General features: G+C 40.9%; 2 protein-coding genes across 8 annotated transcripts in view; both read left to right on the forward strand.

Annotated features, from left to right (window-relative positions):
* Window positions 1-22,706, forward strand: part of dmd (dystrophin) — a 316,485-nt gene that overhangs the window by 228,158 nt on the left and 65,621 nt on the right. For all 7 annotated transcript variants that reach the window (XR_014872316.1, XR_014872315.1, XM_085150972.1 and 4 more), the window contains 5 exons: window positions 298-409; window positions 6,813-7,081; window positions 8,808-8,954; window positions 12,203-12,266; window positions 18,969-19,029. Coding sequence is in view for 5 of the 7 variants with exons in the window: in XM_085150972.1 (XP_085007098.1) it covers window positions 298-409; window positions 6,813-7,081; window positions 8,808-8,954; window positions 12,203-12,266; window positions 18,969-19,029 (653 nt within the window). In the remaining 2 variants the exon portion in view is untranslated. The remainder of the gene's footprint in view (window positions 1-297; window positions 410-6,812; window positions 7,082-8,807; window positions 8,955-12,202; window positions 12,267-18,968; window positions 19,030-22,706) is intronic.
* On the forward strand, window positions 8,961-11,425 carry LOC146492392 (uncharacterized). Its single transcript, XM_085151102.1, has 2 exons — window positions 8,961-10,149; window positions 10,201-11,425. The coding sequence occupies exons 1-2, from the start codon at window positions 9,771-9,773 to the stop codon at window positions 10,257-10,259; spliced, it is 438 nt and encodes a 145-aa protein (XP_085007228.1). The 5' UTR covers window positions 8,961-9,770; the 3' UTR covers window positions 10,260-11,425.

Raw genomic sequence — 22,706 nt, forward strand, 5'->3', positions numbered from 1 at the left:
TGAGGGTCACCACTGGCCACTGCCTGTATTTTATTAATAGACTCTGTGAACAACTAATGACTTTGTATTTGTGTGTGGATTGAAGCACTTGTGAGTCCTCAAAAGTTACAGACAGATCACTGCACACATTTGTTTATGCCTCTGATCGTAAACTATGCATTTGTAACCCTTTTGAGACACATTTCTCTGTATGAAGTCACATCAAGCTGAGTCTTTAGTCGCAGATATGACACTGAAGGGTGGAGCTGTCTGATGTTTAGTTTAGTACAAATGCTGAAAGTTTGTGTGCTTTTACAGGGTTTCAGGAGGGAACTGCGAGCGAAAGAGCCCGTTATGACCAAGGCTCTGGATGATGTGGGAATCTTTCTGTCTGAACTTCCACACGACACACCGTCACCTGAGCACAGAGGTAACTCATTTCACACAATTATGCTTAGAAGCTCTCCTCCACTGTTCTTCCATAGCTTAAAACTTCCCCCTTCAGCACTTCATGCTTGTTTTAATGTTATACTGACTGGATGAATTAAGAATGGAAGTGCTATAAGCAGTGTGATGTTGCCTCTAATGTTTCATGTGTCTGAACACACAAACTCTCTGAGTGGACACTTGGACCACTGTGAGCAACAGCAGACGTGTGCACTGTGGTCACGCCAGCATCCAAGTTACATGTTTATTAAAGTAATCAAATTACAGCATTTATGTTAGACTACTTTTAATTAACTGCTTTAGCCCACTTACAATGAAAATGTAAAAACATCTTGTTGACCTGCAGCATGTTCACACTATGGGAAGTAAAAATAACTTCAACTCCAATTTTGAAAACACAACTTTCTTTTTCTTTTTATAAAGCTCTGACTGTATGATGAGTCTGTGGCCTGGGAGAGAGTCTGTAACTCTGTCTGCAAATACAGTAAATAATGACCAATGTTGGGTAATTAATTATATAGTTACTTCTTCAAAAAAGTAACTGAGTTATGCAAACAACAAAGTTTTTGCAGCTGTTTACCTAAAAACAAACATTTCAAACTATTTACAGAACAATCAGCTGTTCTGCATCAAATCTGATGCCACACAAATTATTTGTGTCACTCCAAAAATAATTTGTGTCACTATGAGATGAAGGAGAACAACAGCCTGATACCTGCAGGCCTGACAGCAGCAGATGTGTCACTGCTGTAACACCTGTAACACTCAGCAGTTGCCTCATTGTTCTGACACACAACAACACTATTGACTACACTACACACTAACTACACACTAACCACACACTAACTACACACTAACTACACACTAACTACACAAGATTTGTGCTAAACGTCTCAAATCTCTCACATCTCAAACACGCCGTCACTCCTAAAACTTCCCCCTCCCTAAACAACTAAATGCCATGTTGCCGTATCATTTTTTGATTGGTCCACATGGTGCATTTTTCCACCAATAGGAAAGGCTGAGGGGTTTGTTTTTGCTCACAGGCTTTCGAGCGTTTTCCTTATAAAATGCAGTTTTTACTGTTTCATCCTGCAGTAAATATAAACAACGACAGTATTCAGGAAGAAAAACAAACATTGCAGATATTTTATCGTAACTCTGGTTTTACGTGGCCGATCAACACAATTTAAAAACTGGTATAAAGTCCACACTTTGTCCGTCAGTTGTTCGTCTGTCCTGCTCACATCTCCAATGGTTGTACACGTTGTCATTAACTTCACTCCACATCAGCCGCTTTGCTAAAACACCGGTGTCGCACATAAGGACGCTGTCATAGGCTGTCAGCGACGTTGATTAGCTGCATATATACGAATGTGAATCGCATCATTGGCTGGACTTTGGGATAAGGTGGCATCGTTCTGATCCCATACAGGAGCAGCCAGTCACTGACTAACACTGCAAAACAGGATTGTTAAAGTTTTCATTTTAATTTCAATTCAGGTTAGTTTTTTTTTGTGTGCAGAGACGTGCCAGCAGTGCACAGCTGCTCACGTGCAGCTTAGAGGGAACATTGGTCCTTTGTAGGGTTTTGAATGTGTGGCTATTGTACTATAGACACATTATATGACAGTAACCTTTTAACTTGCCATTTAAATGTGGAAATAGTTAATTATTAACAGCATTGTAACAACTGCTCGTAAAGATAAACAGACACTATTCTGCAACAATTCTGCACCATGGCAGCAATCTGGTTACTATGTGTCTTCAGCTGAAAGATATCGCGCCCTGTTGAACTGCAAGAATTTCAGCTGCTAATCACGGGACTTCCTCTCATCCTTCCTCCTGTTAGTTTAATCCACCTCAGCTATTTGATCTTGTATCAGGCAGTGGTTAGGGACATCTAAAAAGCAAGCAGTTCCATGGTTATATGTATGAAATCTTACTATGGTTTTCTGAAACACAATCCTATGTCTCCACAGTCTTGTTTGACACATTAAATTATATTCATTACTTTAATTATTAAATTAAATTAATGTGAAAAAGTACACTGAACAGATTATGATAGGTAAAACAAATCAAAAACATATTTAACTGGAAAAACAGCATTACCTGTCAAAAATGCTGAAGATGTTTCCTTCAATACCAAAACATGTTTGAAATATCCAAAGGTGACCTCGCTGAACCAGCTCAGTGACATTAGAGTTCAACAATATCAGCTAGCTAAGCGTAAGAAGCAAAAGTTCTCAATGCACGCTCAAATATCCAGGTACGTAAATCCAAAAGGTTGATTCACTGCTTCTGAGATGTCTTTCACCATCTTACATGCTGTGATTGCAGCCATTCCCCAACTCTCTGTGAATGGTTACTCATGGCCAGTGATCAGTAGTTGTTGATTGATAGTTGTGAGAATTTGCATATCAATCATCAAGGAACTGACCATTGTTCCTTCAGTGGGCTGGTTTCAGTCATTGATGTAAATGTGCTGTTTATAAGGCTGGAAACCTGCAGTCAGCTGATGATTGACGAAATGTTTCTCCCACTGAAAACATCCAGATGAACAGAATCAGCCTTTTTGGGAGCAAAACCATATAGAACATTTCTCTAAATAAACCAAATAACCTAAATATGAATGGCATTTTCTAAAAGACAAAAACATCACAGTGTAGAAGTCCTTGAGTTTGCCTGCATGAGGGTGAATGGGATTACTTCAACATAAGGTTAATGAACTCAACCAACATGCAATAAAGAGATGAAAAACATTTCAATATAAGAATAACATGGTTCAATAAAACTATCAAAATGTTCTGAATTATGAAAATCAGAGTCTGAAAATGTCTAAAAATGATTTGAAATTATAAACTGGGAGCTGAAATGTAATTAAGCAGGTAGAGATTAGAGCAATAATCAGTCCAATAATATCGGTGGTTTGACACAGTCTCCAGGCACAGGTGTGTGCAGGGTGAAAAGGGTGAGATGCCAGAGTGAGCTGAATCAACTGTAACTGTATGAAAACATACTTCGCTGAACATGTGTTGGGACCAGTTTAAAGTTAGATTTTTATTCCTCTAGCTTAACCTCCTAAGACCTGAACTCTTCCACGGCAGCAGTTTTGATTTCTCTTTGATATTTGGGCTGATTTGGACCCAATGAATGTAAAAACAAAGAATGACCTGATTTATTTTTTTACCTGATTTTTGTTTCTAAGAAAAATGAGAGCCACATATGAGGATATTTGTTTAACATTTCGATAGAACAGTAGCAGCATAACATCCTCATAAGTGGGTATCAGGCCCTTGTAGAGCAAAATTGAGTATTTTGGTCTAAATAACCCAAAATGTGATGTCCACATATGTGGACGCAGGTCCTAGGAGGTTAAAGTAATCTGAACTAGATAACTTTCAATGTTGAGTGAGTTTGATGAGGATTTTAAGCGTTCACCATTTATTTCAGTGTAAAACAAACAAACAAATATTTTAAAACATATAAAAGTGAAAGAAAACGGAAGTAATAGGATACTTGTCCACAAAAAGCTGAATGTGTTGATACCAAAATGGTTTCTGTTGTTCTTCCGAACATAAAAATGTACAGAAGAACAACATTAATGCTTATTCTGCATTTCAAAATTATGTTTTGAGGGCTTTAGGTTTGCAGTGTCATTTGTCACTTGTGGAAATCCCACACAGAAGAGCTGAAGCTGCTGTAGCTGCAAAGTGTGGGCTCACATCGTTTTAAACCCTGTGGATTAAGCATGAGATGGCGCTCAAGTTCATATGAAAGTAAAGGAGCTTATACTTATGGCAGCAGCGTGTAATCCACTTATTGGACAAACACCTGAAAGACTGATTAAGCATCACATCAGAATTTTCTGATCAACTTACATCCTGTTAATCAGATCAGAAGCTAAAATGCACTGACTGAAGATTTGGAAAGTGAAACCTCAGCAGAGGATTGGGAATCAGCTTTATCTCACACAGCGACTGTGAATGTGTGGAATCAGCCTGATGCTACAGTCCCACTATGTGGCTGCCAGCTGAGTGTTGCTCAGAGACATGTTGCAGGTGAGTTGCCTTTAGTGACACATCGAGAGAGAGAGAGAGCGAGTGTGTCCTCGCTGTCTTTGAGGAAAAGCTCTTCTGCTTCTCCTGTGTTGATTACGTGGATCGGGTCTCTTCTCCTGTAAAGCTCAGGACCTTCCTCTTCTTCACATCTTCCAAACCTCTGTTGCGCTGTTGTAAGTTACAGTGCCGTCACTGAGTTTTGCTGCTGGGGGGTCTGAAAGTTGCCTTTCTTTCCTGCTGAGTGTCAGTGGGGTTAGTCCTGGTCAAAGTAAATTCTCACTCCTTTCAGAAAAAACTTTCAGAGCAGCAGTTCTTTAACACTGTGCTGCAGAAAGTAAATTACTGGTTTCTGCGGTGGCTTTGGGCCACGAGCTCTGTGACATCTGTCACTTAAAGAAAACTCCCATTTAATAAAAGTTTCTAAAACCACGTCGGGTTGTTCCGTTCAGTGTCTTCGGCACTACGTATACACCAATATTGTCTCCACGTGATCGGGCTTTCAGCTCTGTCAGTTTCGTTCGTATATTTTCTTGAGCTTGAAAGCTTGAAGCAGAACATCTTCCTCCACCTCTGCCGCTCTCCTTTCTGCCCACTCTGATTGTCTGGCTCTTTAAGTGTTTGGTGGTGTTAAATATCTTTTGTGAAACATGTAAGATCTGTGGAGAACGCATCACTTCTCAGGTCTGTTTTCATACCCAGCCTGGTAGCTTGTAGCTCTTCATGGACACAGCCATAGCTAGCTTGCAGGCTATCCATATGGAATATCTGCATGACAGATGTGGTCAGTTTAAAAACAACCTGGAAGAGTTGTGGAACAGAAAAAGATTAAGCCAATATTTCTAATAACAAGGGTCATATTTTATAATATATTTAATTCTACCTGTCAAAAGTCCACATGGCAGTTTAAGTATTTAAAGTACTTATATAACTTTTTAAAAACTGCATATTTATGTGTAGTGCTATGAGTGCCAGACTCTTAGTTGTAACACATTATTATTATGGTGTAGTTTTCACCTGAGAAAGGTCTTAATCATCTCCTTATCTGCTTTGAGTTGACCGACTGGACCTGAAAGACACGTTTACTCTGCTTATTCATAATTCCTGTAAACATAAGACTGTGACCATTCTTACATTAAGCAAATCTGATCATCTATATCTAGACTCTAAATATATATATAGTCTGATAACTAGATAGAGGGAATCACTGTAACCTAAATTGCACATATATATATTTTACTGTTGCCATTTGTTCTCTTATTTTGGCTGTTTGATGAATCAGAGCTGTTCAGGCTCAAAGCTAATTCAAGTTGTCTTGAATTTCCTTCGTTATGGTTGTACTGTTGGTTTCAGGGATTTTACTCTGGCTTCTAGTTGAATATCAAATCCTCCAGTGACTCACGCTGGATCCATTGTGGTCTGTGCGTCTGACCCCGTCTTGTATGGCACAACCATGAAGACCGTAAAAACCAACCTGGTGGTTTGTGCAGAGTGAGACAGTCTGAGCCTGGGCTCAGGGTTAATGAACCCGAACTTACAGATAACTCTCTGCACACATTCAAATCACTGATTGATCATAAATCTGTCATGTTAGAAGTTTAGCAAAAGTCACATCGTTTTGTCTTATAATGACTCAAAAGACAAGACTTACGAGTCATTAATATATATCATTTATTTACACGTTCACAAATCTGATGACAGCAGCTTTCTGGATACACGTTTACAAATCTTATTACACACAGATTTGAATAAGCAGAAACAACTCGGTGCACACGCACAACTCCCCACACAGACTGAAACATATGTGCATTGAAATACACACAGAAACGGTTTTGCTACTATAAAAGCTACCATAACAGTTGTGCTCGTATTTGTACTCCCAACCTTTTTTGCGCCACGGACCGGCCTTTAAGGTGTCGCGGATAAATACAACAAAATAAAACTAGTACCGGTACCGAAAAAAAGAAGATTTATTCATAACACACGTGAAAGACCCAGGAAAACCGAGTTAACGATAAAAACAATAACAAAATAACGCTGAAAACCGATAAAAACCCTGAAAACGATACATTTCACACCTGAGCCTCAACTCTCGCGGCCCGGTACCAAACGACTCATGGACCAGTACTGGTCCGAGGCCCGGGGGTTGGGGACCGCTGCTGTAGGGGACTCAGCCATAAGTAACTCCAGTCAGTTGACATTGTTATAGTATATCAATTTTGAAATAGTAGCTCTACCATACGCTGAGAGACCGAAGGCCTTTTAGATTACTGCATGGTGTGAAATTTGCTTATTTTTTTCTGCATTTATTCTTTACGTAACCTTCAGATATCAGCCCAGAGGAGCGCGCACACAACGTGGGGCGAATCCTGCGTAAAGAGGCGGACGATATGATGAACAAATGGGACCAGCTCAACGCTGACTCAGATGACTGGCAGAGGAGATTAGAGCTGGCCCTTGACCAGCTGATGGAGCTGGAGAAGGCAGAGGACCTGCTGGATGGAAAGCTGAGCCAGGCAGAAATGGTAAAGGATGCGTGGGAACCTGTAGAAGACCTCCTGATTGACTTGCTACCAGACCACATCGACAGAGTCAAGGTGAGAATCAGTGACTCTCACTTTAGATATATATTCTGTTTCATACCCACAGACAGTATAAACACTAATAAAACAAGCCAACAGTTTCCTTAAATGAGATAACGGGAAGAGATGTGATGAGGTTGGGAGAGCTTGTTACACCTTCTGAGATCCAAGCTTCAGCTATTTCCTTCTACATCACCCTCTGATGGTTTCGATTAGTGTTAATCATGAACATAACCCTATTATGACTATTTTTCCATTTTTGCTCTTGTTAAAAAAATGTTCTCCCCAAATCTTAACAATCAAAGACAAAGAAAATAATCGTTCTAATTGATCGGCATTAAGCACTTTTGGTTTGACTTTTTATACATTTTGCTTGATTGGTAAAGTAGGCTCATCCGGACTTACTGTAGAGATAATTATTGATATCCTCCTGACTTAAATCACCTTGAATCTTGACTTTGGAAAGGAAGATCAAGATCTCGTTTTTATATGAGTTTAGCTTAAAAAATAATTAAAAGCTCCAGCCATCCATTCATTTTCCAACGCTTATCTGTGGCTGGACAATGAGGACAGCAGTTTAAGCAGAGAATGCCCACGCCGGCCTCTCACCTTGTTCAGCTCATCCAGGAAAATAGAGACAGATGTTGTTCATCATGTTCCCAGATCAGCCTGAAGCATGCCAGAGAACCTCCTTCCAGTAGGACACGCCTATAACACCTTATCATTGGGTCAGATACCCAAAACCACCTCAAATGACTCCTTGCAATGTTGAGCTCCACTCTCTCTCCCAAATGACTCAACTCCTCACCCTTTCAAGAGTGCAGAGCTCATAACAATGGACGAGAGTAGGAGTCTTTCCCCTTATGCCCAAATTCAGCTTCCTATATGGATCTTTGAAATATTCCTTCCACTGCCCAACCAGCACTGAGGTCACCAGCGCCCCATCCCCACTGTGCACAGTGTGAGTAGAGTACTGCTCACTTTCCCTGAGCCGCCTAACAGTTTGCCAGAATTGCTTTGAGGCTGACTAAAAAGCTGCATTCAGTTTGGCCTGCCAGTACCTGCCATCTGCCTCCACAGTTCCATTGGCTAAGCAAGCCCAATAGGACTCCATCTTCAGTTGGACCGCTCCTTCACTTCAAGTGTCCATCATCTGGTTTGGAGATACCCCAATGACATGGAGATGTGGCCCCAGCTGTGGGGTAGTGCAGTGCAGTGGAGGTGCAGAACAGCTTTCATTAAGACTCAGTGTCCCCAACCTCCATCAGAGCCCTGCTCAACCCTCAATCTCTCATTCTAGATCACTCACCTTCACCTCCGGAAAGGTGTCCAGCTTAAATTGTCTAAATGGAATCTGTCAACTCTTTGTCTATCAGTCCTTTCCATTCCCTGCTTTAAACTAGTAGCAAACTAGGTTTACATGACAGATGCATTAGTTTACCACCTGCCTGATACCTCTCACCTAGGTCAAGTCCAGATTGCATTGAGGAAACTATAGCATATATAACTTAGCAAATATCTGGCAAAGTAAGTCAGAGGTGAGTTACTGCTAGAAAATGTGTCCACATTATTTCTATCAACCATTCATGTTACCTGAGTCCATCATCGATTTCCATGTCCTACATTAAAGAATCAACAAACTGGGTTTTATGTGACAGATGCATTAGTTTCTCACTGTTACATGTAAAGGTGTTGGTGTGTTTATTTCAATGTATATATGTCGTATGTGCTTATGTTGCAGGAGTTTCAGGAAGACATTGCACAGATTAAGGACGATGTGACGCATGTGAACGAATTAGCTTCCACTTTCAATCTGCCTGATATCCAGTTATCATCCAGGAACCTGGAACGCATCGAAGATCTGAATACACGCTGGAGCTTGCTCCAGGTAAACACACATGCACACATACACATACTTACACAAATGTAGAAGCAATAAAAATGAGATACACTCACGCCACGACAAATATTGCAAATATCAAATGATAGTTTGTGTCTAAATATCAAGTCACATTTGACCAGTGATCTCACTTTTAAATTTGCTTTATATAAGTATTATATATCACTACTCTACTAACCTGAGTATAATAAGCTGAAGTTATTCATGTCACACTTGGCGAAAGTTTGGTTTCAATTCAATCAGTTCACTCTGCCCAGACTGGGCTGCAGCTCAAGCCTGTTTCTTCAGCCATATCTTTTAAGCCCAGTTTCTAGACATCACCTGAATGGTGACTGAAATTGATTCTTCTTTGTGCCAACTCTGAGCCCCCGTGTATCCTACGTCGAAATATTTACAGTGCCAATCTCCAGCATCTGAAGAGTATTGTACCAAGCATGTGATCTCAACACCGCCAGAAGCAGAATCACCACCCACCAAGGGTGTCCGATTGCTGGATGTCGATTACTCCATTGTCACCAGGGTAACACTGGGGATTGGCCTGGTGGCCAGTGGTGGAGACAAGACAATTTTGTGGTCAGTGGCAGAGACCCTTCAGTGGTTTGGCTGGGGACTGGTGATGGCAGTGAAGACCCTCTGGTGGCATGGCTGATGATGGTGACAAAGGCCCTTGGGTGGCATGGTGGCAAGGACCCTCTGGATGCATTGCCAGTCTGATAATGTCAGCGCTGATTGGACAACTCGGGGATCAGTGGCAAGAACCGTCTTGTGGCTTGGCTGGAGACTAGTGTCAGTGGGGGTGATGGGATGTCTCTGGAGGCTGGTGACAAAATAGATGTGACCCTCAGCAGGCGACCAGCAGTGGAGACAGAGACCATCAGGATTGGGTGGCACTGGACCCTCGACTCTGGCCGTGTGGAATTCTTGGACTATGACTTAAACTCACACATAGCCAGCAAAGGACGCATGGGCTCAGGTTCAGGTGACACGGGACCCTCAGGCTCTGGTGGTGAAGGACGCATGGGCTCCGGTTCAGGTGCCACGGGACCCTCAGGCTCTGGTGAAGGACGCATGGGCTCCGGTTCAGGTGCCACGGGACCCTCAGGCTCTGGTGAAGGACGCATGGGCTCAGGTTCAGGTGGCACGGGACCCTCAGGCTCTGGTGGTGAAGGACGCATGGGCTCCGGTTCAGGTGCCACGGGACCCTCAGGCTCTGGTGAAGGACGCATGGGCTCAGGTTCAGGTGGCACGGGACCCTCAGGCTCTGGTGGTGAAGGACGCATGGACTCTGGTTAAGGCTCAGGGCCATGAAGCTGCCATAAATCAACAACAGTCCTGGTTATGACAACACATATGGAGCTACATTATATCTGCAGATATTGCAATGCTGTTTAAACCAAGCACCTCAGCCAGTTTTATTATCTAAGCTTCTGCAATGGAGTCTTATGGAGACTCCATTGCATGGACTTATAAGCCCTTCAGTCAATGGAGACTGAAGGGCTTCAAAAGCACAAAACGTCTTCAAAGGCCTCGTGTCATTGAACACCACAGAACTGACGGTTTGGACTTTGGAAGAGAAGACCAAACATGGCCGACTGAAAGGTGGAAAAACCGTTTTAATCTCTCATGAGAAAAAATGTAACCTGAACCCACCTGAGATGTTTTCTACACGCCACAGTGGAGGGGGCGCCATAACGGTCTCGGGTGCTTTTTCCTTCAGTGGAACAACGGAGCTTCAGGAGGTGCAGGAACCTCAAATGGGTGCTGGCTATGCCCAGATGTTGCAGAGAGCATCCCTCATGACTGACTGCCCTCGTCTGTGTGGTCACCACTGGGTTTTTCAAAAGGAGAATGCTACAGCACACAACGCCCACAGAACAACGGACTTCTTCCAGGAGAATAACATCAGTATTTTGGACCATCCTGCGTGTTCCCCTGATCTAAATCCAACTGAGAGCCTTTGGGGATGGATGGTGAGGGAAGTTTACAAAAATGGAAACAGTTCCAGACAGAAGATGTCCTCCGTGAAGCCATCTTCACCACTTGGAGAAATGTTCCCACTCACCTCATGGAAAGGCTTGCATCAAGAATACCGCAATGAATTTTTAACGTGATCAACAATAACGGTGGAGCGACTCATCACTGAGTTCATGTTTGGAGCTTTGATTTCTGTTTTGGGGAGGTTTATGTTTTGTTTTTGTTTTTTTGTTTTTGAGGTTCAGCCTGTTTCGGTTTAAGTGTTGTTTTCAATAAATTGCTCAAAAAATGTTTGTCTCACTCACATTTGTTCTTGTTGCATGTTGAAGCTCTACTTGGAACCTTGTTAAGATCCAACCAAGCAAAATAGGATTATTTGCTATTGTTCAGGTGATCTTAAACTTTTAAACGGGGCTGTATTATTCTATAAAACTAGCATGCACATTATAACTATATACCCGTAAACACTAGCCTATAACTAAACACCTTAAAGTTAAAAAAATCAACTCAAAGCAGTAGAAAGAAAGCCACAAGTAATCCAAGCTAAAGCTTAAATTACATTTATTGGCTGTCTGTTCCCCAGATTTTATCTGTGACTGGAAAATACTGACAGCAATATCATGTGTTTAGTTTTACTCTTCCACATAAATGAAGCAGTGGCCTAATCCAGAGTAGGACGATCCATACGTGCCCTAGCTCTGTGCAGCAACTAATTTATGTCTATTAGCTGTTGTGGTGGCTGTAGCTCAGGAGGTAGAGCAAGTCACCTACTGATCGGAAGGTTGGAGGTTCGATCCCAGGCTCCTCCTGTCTGCATGCCAAGTATCCTTGGGCAAGATACTAACCCCAAGTTGCTCTCCGATGCATTCATCGGAGTATGAATGTGTGTGAATGTAGTTAGATAGCACTAAGTATAGATAAAGTGCTTGTGAGAATGGGTGTGACTGGGTGAATGTGGCGTGTTGTATAAAGCGCTTTGAGTACTCCGGGAGAGTAGAAAAGCGCTATATAAGAATCAGTCCATTTACCATTTACCATTTGTGGGAACTGATCAAGGGGTTAAGTCTGGGGCTAGCCTAACACAAAATCTAACTTAACATTGGTTTTCTGCATGTCACCACTGGTATTAGTTGGTTAAACTGATGAGGTTAAATTGATTTAAAATTACATTATTAATGATGTTGATTCATAGAGAGATTTTAAAACACATGGCTAAAAATATATACACATGTTTGTTAATGTGTTTTTCTCCCCTCTCACAGATCTCCATCAACGAGCATCTCAAGCAGCTGACAGATGCTCACGGGGATTTTGGCCTTACACATGGTAACTATACTGTTTGTTTAGTAGTACTTACCAGCAAACATGAGACAGTCACTGTCTAGTTCTGTTCAACTGTTTGACTTCAGCTTCATCATGCAGTGCCAGCATGACCCAAGCTTGTGACGCAAGCTCTGTGCTCTCTGATGTCATTCAGTCATAACAGAAGTGGCTACACATTCAAAATGTTAAAAAAAAGAAAAGCAACTTAAGATATAATCAGAAGTATAAGTGAGAGTGTAGGGAGACATATGTTGGAGTCTTCTTCATGAGTGAAGGAAGAGTGGAACAAGATATTTATTATTTGTAATAAATAAGCGAAGAGAACAGAAGATGCTTTAAAAGTGCTTTTTTGATCATATTGGAAGTCCAGCATTTCACTTGCAATTACCATTCTGTTATTTTAATATAATCTCAGGATTAACTAAGAAGACCTCAATGCAAGAATAATGGATCTTTAATATTTCCATGTACATGAAATGCACTTTATTACATATTTACAAACTAATCAACCTTAGACTAGCTCAACCAGATCATGAGCCAAAGTTCAGCTAGCAAGCTTGATCTAATTATATCTACTGGCTACAAAAGCTATTAGCAGGCAGCAGTCGTTAGGTAGAAACGAAAAGGCAGTTTTTGTCAGTGACTGGGTGATTTGGAGAGCAAAATGAGAAAAAATATAATGACAGCTGGCCGGCTGTAGGGATGGGAATCAAGAACCAGTTCTTGATAGTTCCTCTGAACTGTTAGTCTGCTTCCCTATCGATTCCACTTATTGGTTCCACTTGTTGGGCTTCAATCAGTTGAGTTCTGTTTGTGATTTTGGAGAAGGGAAATAGTAGTGTGGTCTACATCATGGATATGGACAATACTTTTTGTTTTGCACAAAATAGCTAGAGTGCGATGGTAAAGCGGAAACTGCATCCATGGCAGACACAACTGCATTATGCTGCTAACACAACTTTGGTTCTTTGCTAAGCTAGCCAAGAACCCAGAGTGATGTTAAAGCTATGTGAATGCTGACCCCAGCTCAACAGCAACATCCTGAACTTCAACAGGTAACAATCGGATGAGCAATCAGGCTTCGACCTCCGTTTCTACCTGTTTATGTCTTTATAGCAGAATCACTGTGGTCATTGCTTTAAAGTCTCTTTGTGCTGATTTTCATCTTTGCTTTCTGCCGTCGGCTTTGTGTTCGTACCTGAATACTGAGCGAAAGATTATATGTGTGTCCTAATTAGGATAGGGATTTATGCTGGTGTATGGGACTGTAGCCTTTATATTTTTAACTGGTCATTATGAGACAATGCATTTCAGTTCTTTTTGCAGAGAAACAAAAAAGTAATGCAATTAGTAGCGTAATGAAATCATTTCTCCTGAGAGTAATTAACAAATATACAGATTTCTTTTAAGGAAAGTTCTCTGTGGATGTGTGATACTTTTTTTATCTCACGAAAGGAGAAATGCCTTAAACATGTACAAACATTTTCCCACGCAGCATGCACTTAACACAAATGTAATGTCTTTGATATCCTGCTTAGTGGTGATGGTGACTCTGACTCCTTGAGAACTAAGTGAGAATCGATAAGAGAATCGATAAGGTATTGAAGTGATAAGTGATCAATAATGGAATCTGAATCCTAAACTCTTATCAGTTCCCATACCGAGTAGGCTATCTCTCTAAATCTTAATCTGGACTAAAATGAAGATGGCTAGAGCCGGCCCTACTGTCTGAGCTATGGGGCTTATTACCATTTGGTCATATACATAAGATCAGACACTTTTTGTTTTTAATTACTTTCTTTGTTTGTTTTTTAATTGCTGTTTGTTTCATGCGTTTCTGTCATTGCGCTAGTAGATGAAATATAAATGTGTAAGTGCTTAAAGTGACACTGTCAGCAAATTAACCGTGTTTTACAAAACTAAAACTCAAGTTTTCAGAAAGAATATCTAAAAATGTTCCTAATTAAATGTAAACACACGCATTTCTGGAATGATTTTTAAATATTTTTCCCACCTCTGTCCACTCTGAGTGTCGGTCACATGATAAAAAACAGAAAAAAGAAAAAAAATTTAAATGGAAAATCACAAACTGAATTGTTAAAAAGCAAAATAATGTGCAAATAAAATATGACAATATCAAAGATAAAAACATTGTTACAACATGTAAAGGGCCATGACATATAGCATTGAAACAAATCATTTAACAGTACTGCCTGAACATCTTTTTGTCTGACCATTTTTTCATAATGTTTATAATAATAATAATAATAATAATAATGACAATAATAATAATGTCTCTTCACACCACTGGGAAATACATTTCATTACAGTAGATGTCTTTCTGGAAGATTTGTAACAAAGTTGTTGTTTTTTGAAAGTTCAAAGAACCCACAGAAGTAGGTACACAAACATTTTTTCATAATGTTTATTAATAATAATAATGACAATAATAATAATGTGTCTTCACACCACTGGGAAATACATTTCATTACAGTAGACGTCTTTCTGGAAGTTTTGTAACAAAGTTTGTTTTCTAAAGTTCAAAGAACCCACAGAAGTAGGTACACAAACAGCCAGAGGCAGACAGAGAAAGGTCCTGGAGACAAACACAAAGAAAAATTCAATAAAGATGAATATCCATTGACCCCCCCCCCCCCCCCCCCCCCACAAAGTGCAAATGAATGGATTCTCTCCAGAACCAAGAGCGACCCCAGGACGCAGTCAACGTGGCCCCCGACCCACCAGCCAGCTCCTGCCCCAGGAGGGTGCAGGAAACGGGGGTGTAGAAAGTCCATTTTAATTTCAAATGGTCTAATGTCATTAGGAGACAGTTTCTTTGATTCAGCATGGATGGGTACAAATTGAATGGACAGGCCAGGACGTAGGCGGGTACTAGGATTCTGTAGCGATTGGTAAGACATTTATTTTACTCCTTGTTCCTTAGCAGGGTGGCTGCAGGACTTGTTCTGGGAGCGGACAGAGGACCCAGAAACATATTCAATGACATGCATTATAAGAGAAGAGCACCAGAACAGATGTTGCAGGAAGGAAATGGATTTAGGTTTTGGCCGTGTGTGAAATACCTTAGACCAGGGGTCGGCAAGCTGCGGCTCCGGAGCCACATGCAGCTCTTTAGTCCTTATAGTGCAGCTCTGCGTGGTTTGGGAAAATAAATTAGAAGTATTGAGCTGAAGTGTATTTTATTTATGTTAGTTCTTTTTTAACTTGTAGTTCTAAATTGGAAGATTATTGTGATATTGAAATATAAAAATAAAATTATATTCTATTATTTGTTCATCGCTCAAATAAGCGTCACACTCGCGGAAGCCGGTGTACCCGCCGAAACGCCGTGCATTTATCGACACTTTCAGCCCCAGGTAGGCCAGTTATGGATCTTCGGATCCACATTATGTCAGCAGCTATTCTCCACCGTGAACTATGTTAAAACAAACACCGCTTACGCCTCACAGACGACAGCTTACAGTCCTGTAAAGATGAAAGTGACTTCGTACAGCCCCGATCTGCAGACGCTGTGCGCAGAGGTTCAGGAGCAGAAGTCCCGTTGTAAACATATCACGGCAGACCCGACGATGTTTGCATGAACACGCTTTTCAGCATCTCTTTATTGACCACTTTTCACACACGGTTGCTGTACGCACACAGCCGGCTGTAGCTTTGCAGCTCACAGCCCGACACACACCAACACAACAGCACAGACGTTAAGGCGGCGAGGCGTGATTGCGGGTGCCGCTCAGGTGCGCCCGCCTCCCCTGCCGCGGCGCTGCAGACCATGCCCCGCCACACACATTAACCAGGTAAAATACATATTTAGGCAGAATTTTGTAAATATCTATTTTTCATCTTTCAGCAGCATAGAGCTTTTTTTCCAATTATTTTTTAAAAGTCAGGTCAAGGCTCCAAAAGCACAAAGGAGATATAAGGGTGGCGGCTCACAACAGTTTTTGTTTGCTGGATCATTTTAGTTCAGCTGGGTGTCTTTCCTTTGGTTATATTTCTTTAAGAGTTCAAATGTGTTCATTACATAAATAAAATGTAATTTTCTCTGTAGCAGTTCATGGATTTCAGAAGCAACACACCTTAGTTGTTCACACAAAGCATAAAGGTAAAAAAAACAATATATAAAATGTATTTGTGGCTCCCAGTGTTTTCTTTTGCGTGGAAACTGGGTCCAAATGGCTCTCTGGGTGTTAAAGTCTGCTGACCCCTGCCTTAGACGGACTGAAGTGGGCACATAGAAGTGACCAGGACAGTAGACGGGTGCTGGGATCGACCGGATTTGGATTTTATAGCACTTTTCAAACTCAAGCACTCACTTTATACATCATTTACTCATTTTCACCCATTCATAAAAGCATTTCTCTACCTAACATTCACACACATTCACACTCCAATGATAACATTTGATAATCAGAGTTTAGAACAGCAGTGCATCGTCCTACCTTTAGCTAGTAGTTCAAGAAGGAGAGATGATTTGAAAGATTTGAACATGATTTACTGAGATAGAGAAATTAATGTATTTGGCGATTAGACCAATGATGGCAGAACAGGTGACCACCGGTGAAAGACATGAAGAAACTCTGGAAGCTAGTACCAAAGGAGACATGGTCCCTCCAGTGGCTTGGCACGAGGCCACTGATGGCAGAGGATATGATTAACTGGAAGCCAGAAGGTGGCTAGGATGGAACCCAACAAGGGTGATATGGACCCTCGGGTGCCTTGGACAGAGGCCGACAATGGCAACAGAGACCCTAATGTGGCTTAAAGATGGGCCCTTGGGTGACGTTAATGGAAGCCAATGGAGACCATCACATGGACTGGACAGAGATGGATGACAGCAAGGATAGAAAGGAAACCTTAGTGGCCTGCCAGGTAGCCAACCACAACAATGAGTTCCCATCAATGGCTTGACAGATAGCCGGGGATGACCACAGAAACCTACAACCTCAGGCAATATGGCGTCCTCGGGCTCAGACAACACAGGACCCTAAGGCGGCAAAGAATCCGCAGGCAGCAAGAATCAGCTGAGGCTCAGGGATGCCAAGATTCACTGCACATATAGGAGACTTTGGAAACACTGGCGGTTGGGGCAGCTCAACAGAGCATGCAGCAAATCTTACAGGGGTCAGGGACGGTGGCTGTTCTGGCTCAGAATTCTCCCAGAAGTCCCAGAGCACAGTCACAATATCTGATAGTCTCTGAGATGGTGTGCTCATGAACACAAAATTCAATCTGTGGAGGGGTCATCTCGGCAGCACAGTAAACCGTTTCTGTGTGAGGTACCAGCTCAGAAATGGAAAACATTGTCTCTTCCATCGCTTGCTCTGAAACACCAATACAGTCGTATCACTGTTTGTCGGCACAGAAACAAAACAGTCAGACACCGTCTGAGAAACACACACTGGTCAGCACAGAAACACCCCATGTATTTCACTGTTGACTGCTTCAGAGACTGCCGTGGACTTCTTCTTTATTACTGGGTGTCTGAGAAACACCAGACAAACATTATTATCTGTTCCAGAGACAGACAACTTTCTTTGGTTATTGGCCAGCTCACAAATACAGAACAAATCTTTTATACTGACCGACTAAGAAATACAAAACTCAAAATTCAAAGAAACACACTTCAGTCTTTGAATGAGGTGACCACAAAAAACATGTTTTGAACTGGTCGCCTGGTCTTTCTTCTAGCAGGAATAAAAAAAGAAAAACGGTCTGACTCAGACACAAAACCCTCAGTTTTTAACTTTGCTGGTTTAGCGGTTATGCTGATGGTGAAGAGAACACAGAACAGTCTTTGCTTAGATTTCTTCTGGCTGGGGTAGCACGAGAGAATACGTCTTTTTCATTCACCCTAGAGGATTGTTGTAGAGACCCTGTTTTAGCAGATACCAGTGGAGCTGCAAATGTGGGCAGTAGTGGAAGGTACCGGTGGTGGCAGCTTCACTTCCTCCTCAAAGTGGGAGCCAGTTATGGTGATGTCAATAAGAATGTGATCCACTGATGTGGCAGTGATGAAGGGCTCGTCCACTGCAGCGGTGACATAGAAGTTCTGTTGGGCTCAGTCTTTTTATAGTTGTGTTCTTCTGTCAGGTTAGCTGTGTGGCTGCAGGAGTAAGACCCAAAAGGCGGGAGTTGGAAATAAGGGATAAGCAGTATCATGCTAAACTCATGGCAGTAGCCACTGACTTAAGACCTAGACACAAAATACAAGAACAAACATCAAAATAAAATAGAAAAACAGTGTACAGGAAGACAAAGGGAGAAAGGTAAACAAAGATGGTGACAGGATTCAGAGAGCAGACAGACACAGGGATAAGAAAACAGAAAGGGAAAACAAAAGATGATAACTAAATATTACAAAACCAAGACACATGAACTCAACTACAACATGAGCAGGAAAGATGAAAGTAAAATACAAACCGACGACTGAAAAATACAATAATGAAATGAGAAACAGCAATCAATCAAATACTACGAAGAAACCAAACTAAGAAACAAATGATCCACAAAACAACAAAACATGAACTCACTAAAAACTCTGGGTTCAACAGCTAGGGACCATGACAGCTTTGGAAATTTCAGACACTTCAAACAAAATTAGGAGATCATTATCAATATTTGTTTTGGGTTGTTTTTGCTGGATTTCTGCTGTTTTTCATAATCATCTATCATCTGTTTGTGCAGGATCTGTGGTGACCCCCTTCGAGCAGGGCATCTCTCCAAACAACGTGCCGTACTACATCAAGTAAGTACTCTGGTGCATGCATGCTTCATCGGCTACACACAATTTTTAACGTTCATTCTGTCGCACTCTGGTTTCCCCCAGGCTGGGGCCTAACACAGAATAAATGTGCTTTGGAAACTTCAAACTTCATTAGCGAACAAGATTTGTGACAGTAGGCAGTCTTAAACTAGCAGTGGGGCTATTCTTTCTCAAATCAAATAGGCCTTCCAAGATATATATGGTATATAATGGTCTGTCAAACCACTTTCAGGCCTTTTTTATTTTATTTTCTTTTTCACATTGTAATCTTAGGCAAGATTTGAGCATCAGTACCTCAAAGACTGTTAAAGACAGAAGATTCACTGGTATTTCTTACCATCAAAATGAATCTAAATCTGTAATTTGTGAAAAATACATGAAAAATGTCTGTCTATTGGTCTTAATGCATGCCCAATCATCCAGGCAAGTGAAGACGCTACGTCCAGATGAACAGAATGAACTTTTGGAGATGTCTGTTGGCTGGTTAAATGCCTCTTGCACAGTGTTTCATGGAGAAGCATCTTGCTGTTGTGGTGTGGTAGAAATAAAAACAGAATTGATCACATTTTACAACAAGACCAAAGGAGGTGTAGCCACATGGACCACATGGTTGGCACCTACATATGTAAGTTTAAAAACAAACAGGTGGTCAGTGGTGCTGTGGTATGACATACTTAACATTGCTACCCTACACCTTTTCATAGCTTAGCACCCTGAATTCAAGAGCAGAATCACTAATGCACAACTCACACCACTCATGGGAACTCAACTGGAAAGTTGCTCCCAACCGCAAACCAGTATCACTGAAGCAATGGGAAGGTGTTGGGTGACAAAAGCCACAGGAAAAGCAGACAGGCCCAACCAAAGAGAAACAAAGATCATGAAGTCAGAAGTTGGTGTGGTAAATCCAAAGTATGGATGTCATTAGATGTAGAGATTGTTCTGTTCTGGAAGAGTGTACGGCCCAGTCATGTGTGCATGTAAGGGTTAAAAAGTATTCTGCATGCATTATTTTGCAGTATTATATATCATTCAGAAATTGTCTTTTCTAATTTAAATTTTATTACTGTATGCTAAAATAACTTGAACCTTTGGACCATAAAAGTAAAGCAGGTTGGAGAAAGACGTACAGGAATTATTTTTATTTTTATTTTTATTTAATTTTTCTTTCCCCCAACAAATACAAGACTGCTTCACATCCAAAATAGTAACACTGCACAGCACTAGAATATTACACACTCTCCAGAGTCCACAGAGAACTTGTGATAATTTATGTCCATAATTATTGTCCACTAGGATCCAGTTTACAGGTTACTCCCAGTGCTTCCAGTGGTTTCTTCCATTTGTCCACAAAGATTTGGGAGCTCCCATCAATATAATGTCCCAGCCTGATCAGAGTCATAACTTCAATGATGAGCGACTTCCATAGAGAACTGGAGGCTCAGCCTCCACCCATCTAAACATAATGCTTTTCCTGGCCAACATTAACAGTGACTGAATTACATGCTCATGTTGTACCAGTGAGACGGGAATATATCCCAATAAACACATTAATGGGTTTTCTGTCACCTGATGACTAATGGCTGTACTAATATTGGCGCAGACCTCTTTCCAAAATGACTGAATAATAGCACATTCATACAAGCAATGGATCGAGTGCCCACTCTGACCTTACACTTGAGACAATTCGGAGATGTTCCCATAATATACTTACTATAAATATACGGAGAAATGTACACATTTTGCAAAATTTTGTGCTGCAGTTCTTTAAATCGGTTACAAACAGAGATTTTAGATGGAAGGAGCAGGATTTTGTCCCATGCCTGTATATCTATTTCACATTTAAGCAACACCCCCCAAGATTTTTTCAACCATGCCAATTTGTCCACAATTAGGGCACAAATCTCTGAATCAAACTTTGATACAAAATGTTTTTGCTCCCTTTTATCCAGAAGAAATTTCTCCAACTGAGAAGCAGTTGGGATTTGTAATGATTTAGCATTTTTTAACACATAATTTCTCAATTGCAAATACTTATAAAACTCAGTCTTTGACATAGAATACTGGGACTTCAGGGATTCAAATGATTTAAACTCACCATGTTTAAAGAGGTCATAAAACCTCTAAACACCCATCCCACAAAGCTCGACACTATGTCAGAAGGTCTGGATTATTTATAAGTGTTGACAAAATATCAAACGGATGACTACTGTTAAAAGGTTTTCTCAGTTTTCCCCACGTCCACATAGCATTATATATCAGTGGGTTGTGCTTTATTACTTGAGGTAAGTCATCTAGGCGTTTCCCTAGAAAGCTGACAGGCGAGGATGGTTTACATAATACTTCCTCAATATTTAGCCGTGGCAGATCAGAATGTTCATGAATCCTCGCTTGTATTGAGAGATCATAATTGTTTTTAAATTGTCTGATTTTAGATGGAAGGACCCAAAGTTGGTCCTTTTCAGATTCAGATCAACTTTATTAATCCCAAAAGGAGGCAGTTTGCTCGCAGCTTACCCACACAACCTACTCCCAGTCAAACACACAACCAATAATCACAAACACTGTTGCATGTCAATTCAGACATCAACAACAACGAGATCAAATAAATAAACACATTTAAAGTAAGATAAAAATACAAACAGAATAACAAGGAGAATCTAAACTTAACAGACACAGAAAGCTTAATCTAAGTGAGCCCCGTCAGCATTAAGTGATCTAATAGCTGAGAGAATGAAATCTGCAGTCTGTTCGACACTGTGCTTACTGAGGAGTGTTTTGTAAGTAATAACAGAAACAGAAATGCCATCTAAATGTCTTATTTTGTGTATTTGTATATAAATCCAAATAATAATCAATAGTACTTCAAGGAAAATTGCAACTTTTCTCTAGCCAAAGGTATTAACAGAGATGTAAAGTTTCTTTCTTACACTGTAATATTTCTTTAAGCCAAGGATGCGAGATACACTCAAAGTATTGTTTCCCAATTTTTAATAGTTCAGGGTGGATTGTTACATCGTGGCACGTGGTTTGGTCCATAACTGTGGGCTTGCCTGGTGTTGCTGATTCATCCACTCAGGATACGTTCAGTCGTTTGCCGCTTTTAATGCAATTCTTCATTTGTCTACACTTTTCCATCCACTCAACTGTGCGTCCAAATTTGAAACAACGTTCTGACTCTTTAGACGAGAAAAAGCAGAAACACTTGCATAAAAACATATACACATCAACTCACTGACTCCACATTGGGAGTCACCACCGTTGCTAAGCAGCATTATATTTGTGCAAATTAATTTCATGCTGTGTGGTAAAATGTTTGTGCGTGTCGGAGGCATTTCCTCTCTTTGTTGTGATCAGTGTTGGGATAATTACTCAAAAAATGTAATATATTACACATATTCACAGATCAGTTTTCTTAGAAGTAATGTATTACTCCCAGGAGAAAGTAATTCATTACACTACTTTCATTACTTTGAAGTTTCTCCATAAAATGACCTGAAATACGTTGTCTCATAATTACCAGTAACAGTATAAACCTTTAGGCTGCTGTCCATACACAAGCATTAATCCATAGCCTAATGAGTGCACACATATTATCTTTCTCTTAGTTTTCAGCACAAAGAGACTTTAAAGTGACAGCCACAGTGATTCTACTGCAG

The sequence above is a fragment of the Neolamprologus multifasciatus genome, chromosome 23 (assembly GCF_963576455.1).
Source record: "Neolamprologus multifasciatus chromosome 23, fNeoMul1.2, whole genome shotgun sequence".
NCBI lineage: Eukaryota > Metazoa > Chordata > Actinopteri > Cichliformes > Cichlidae > Neolamprologus > Neolamprologus multifasciatus.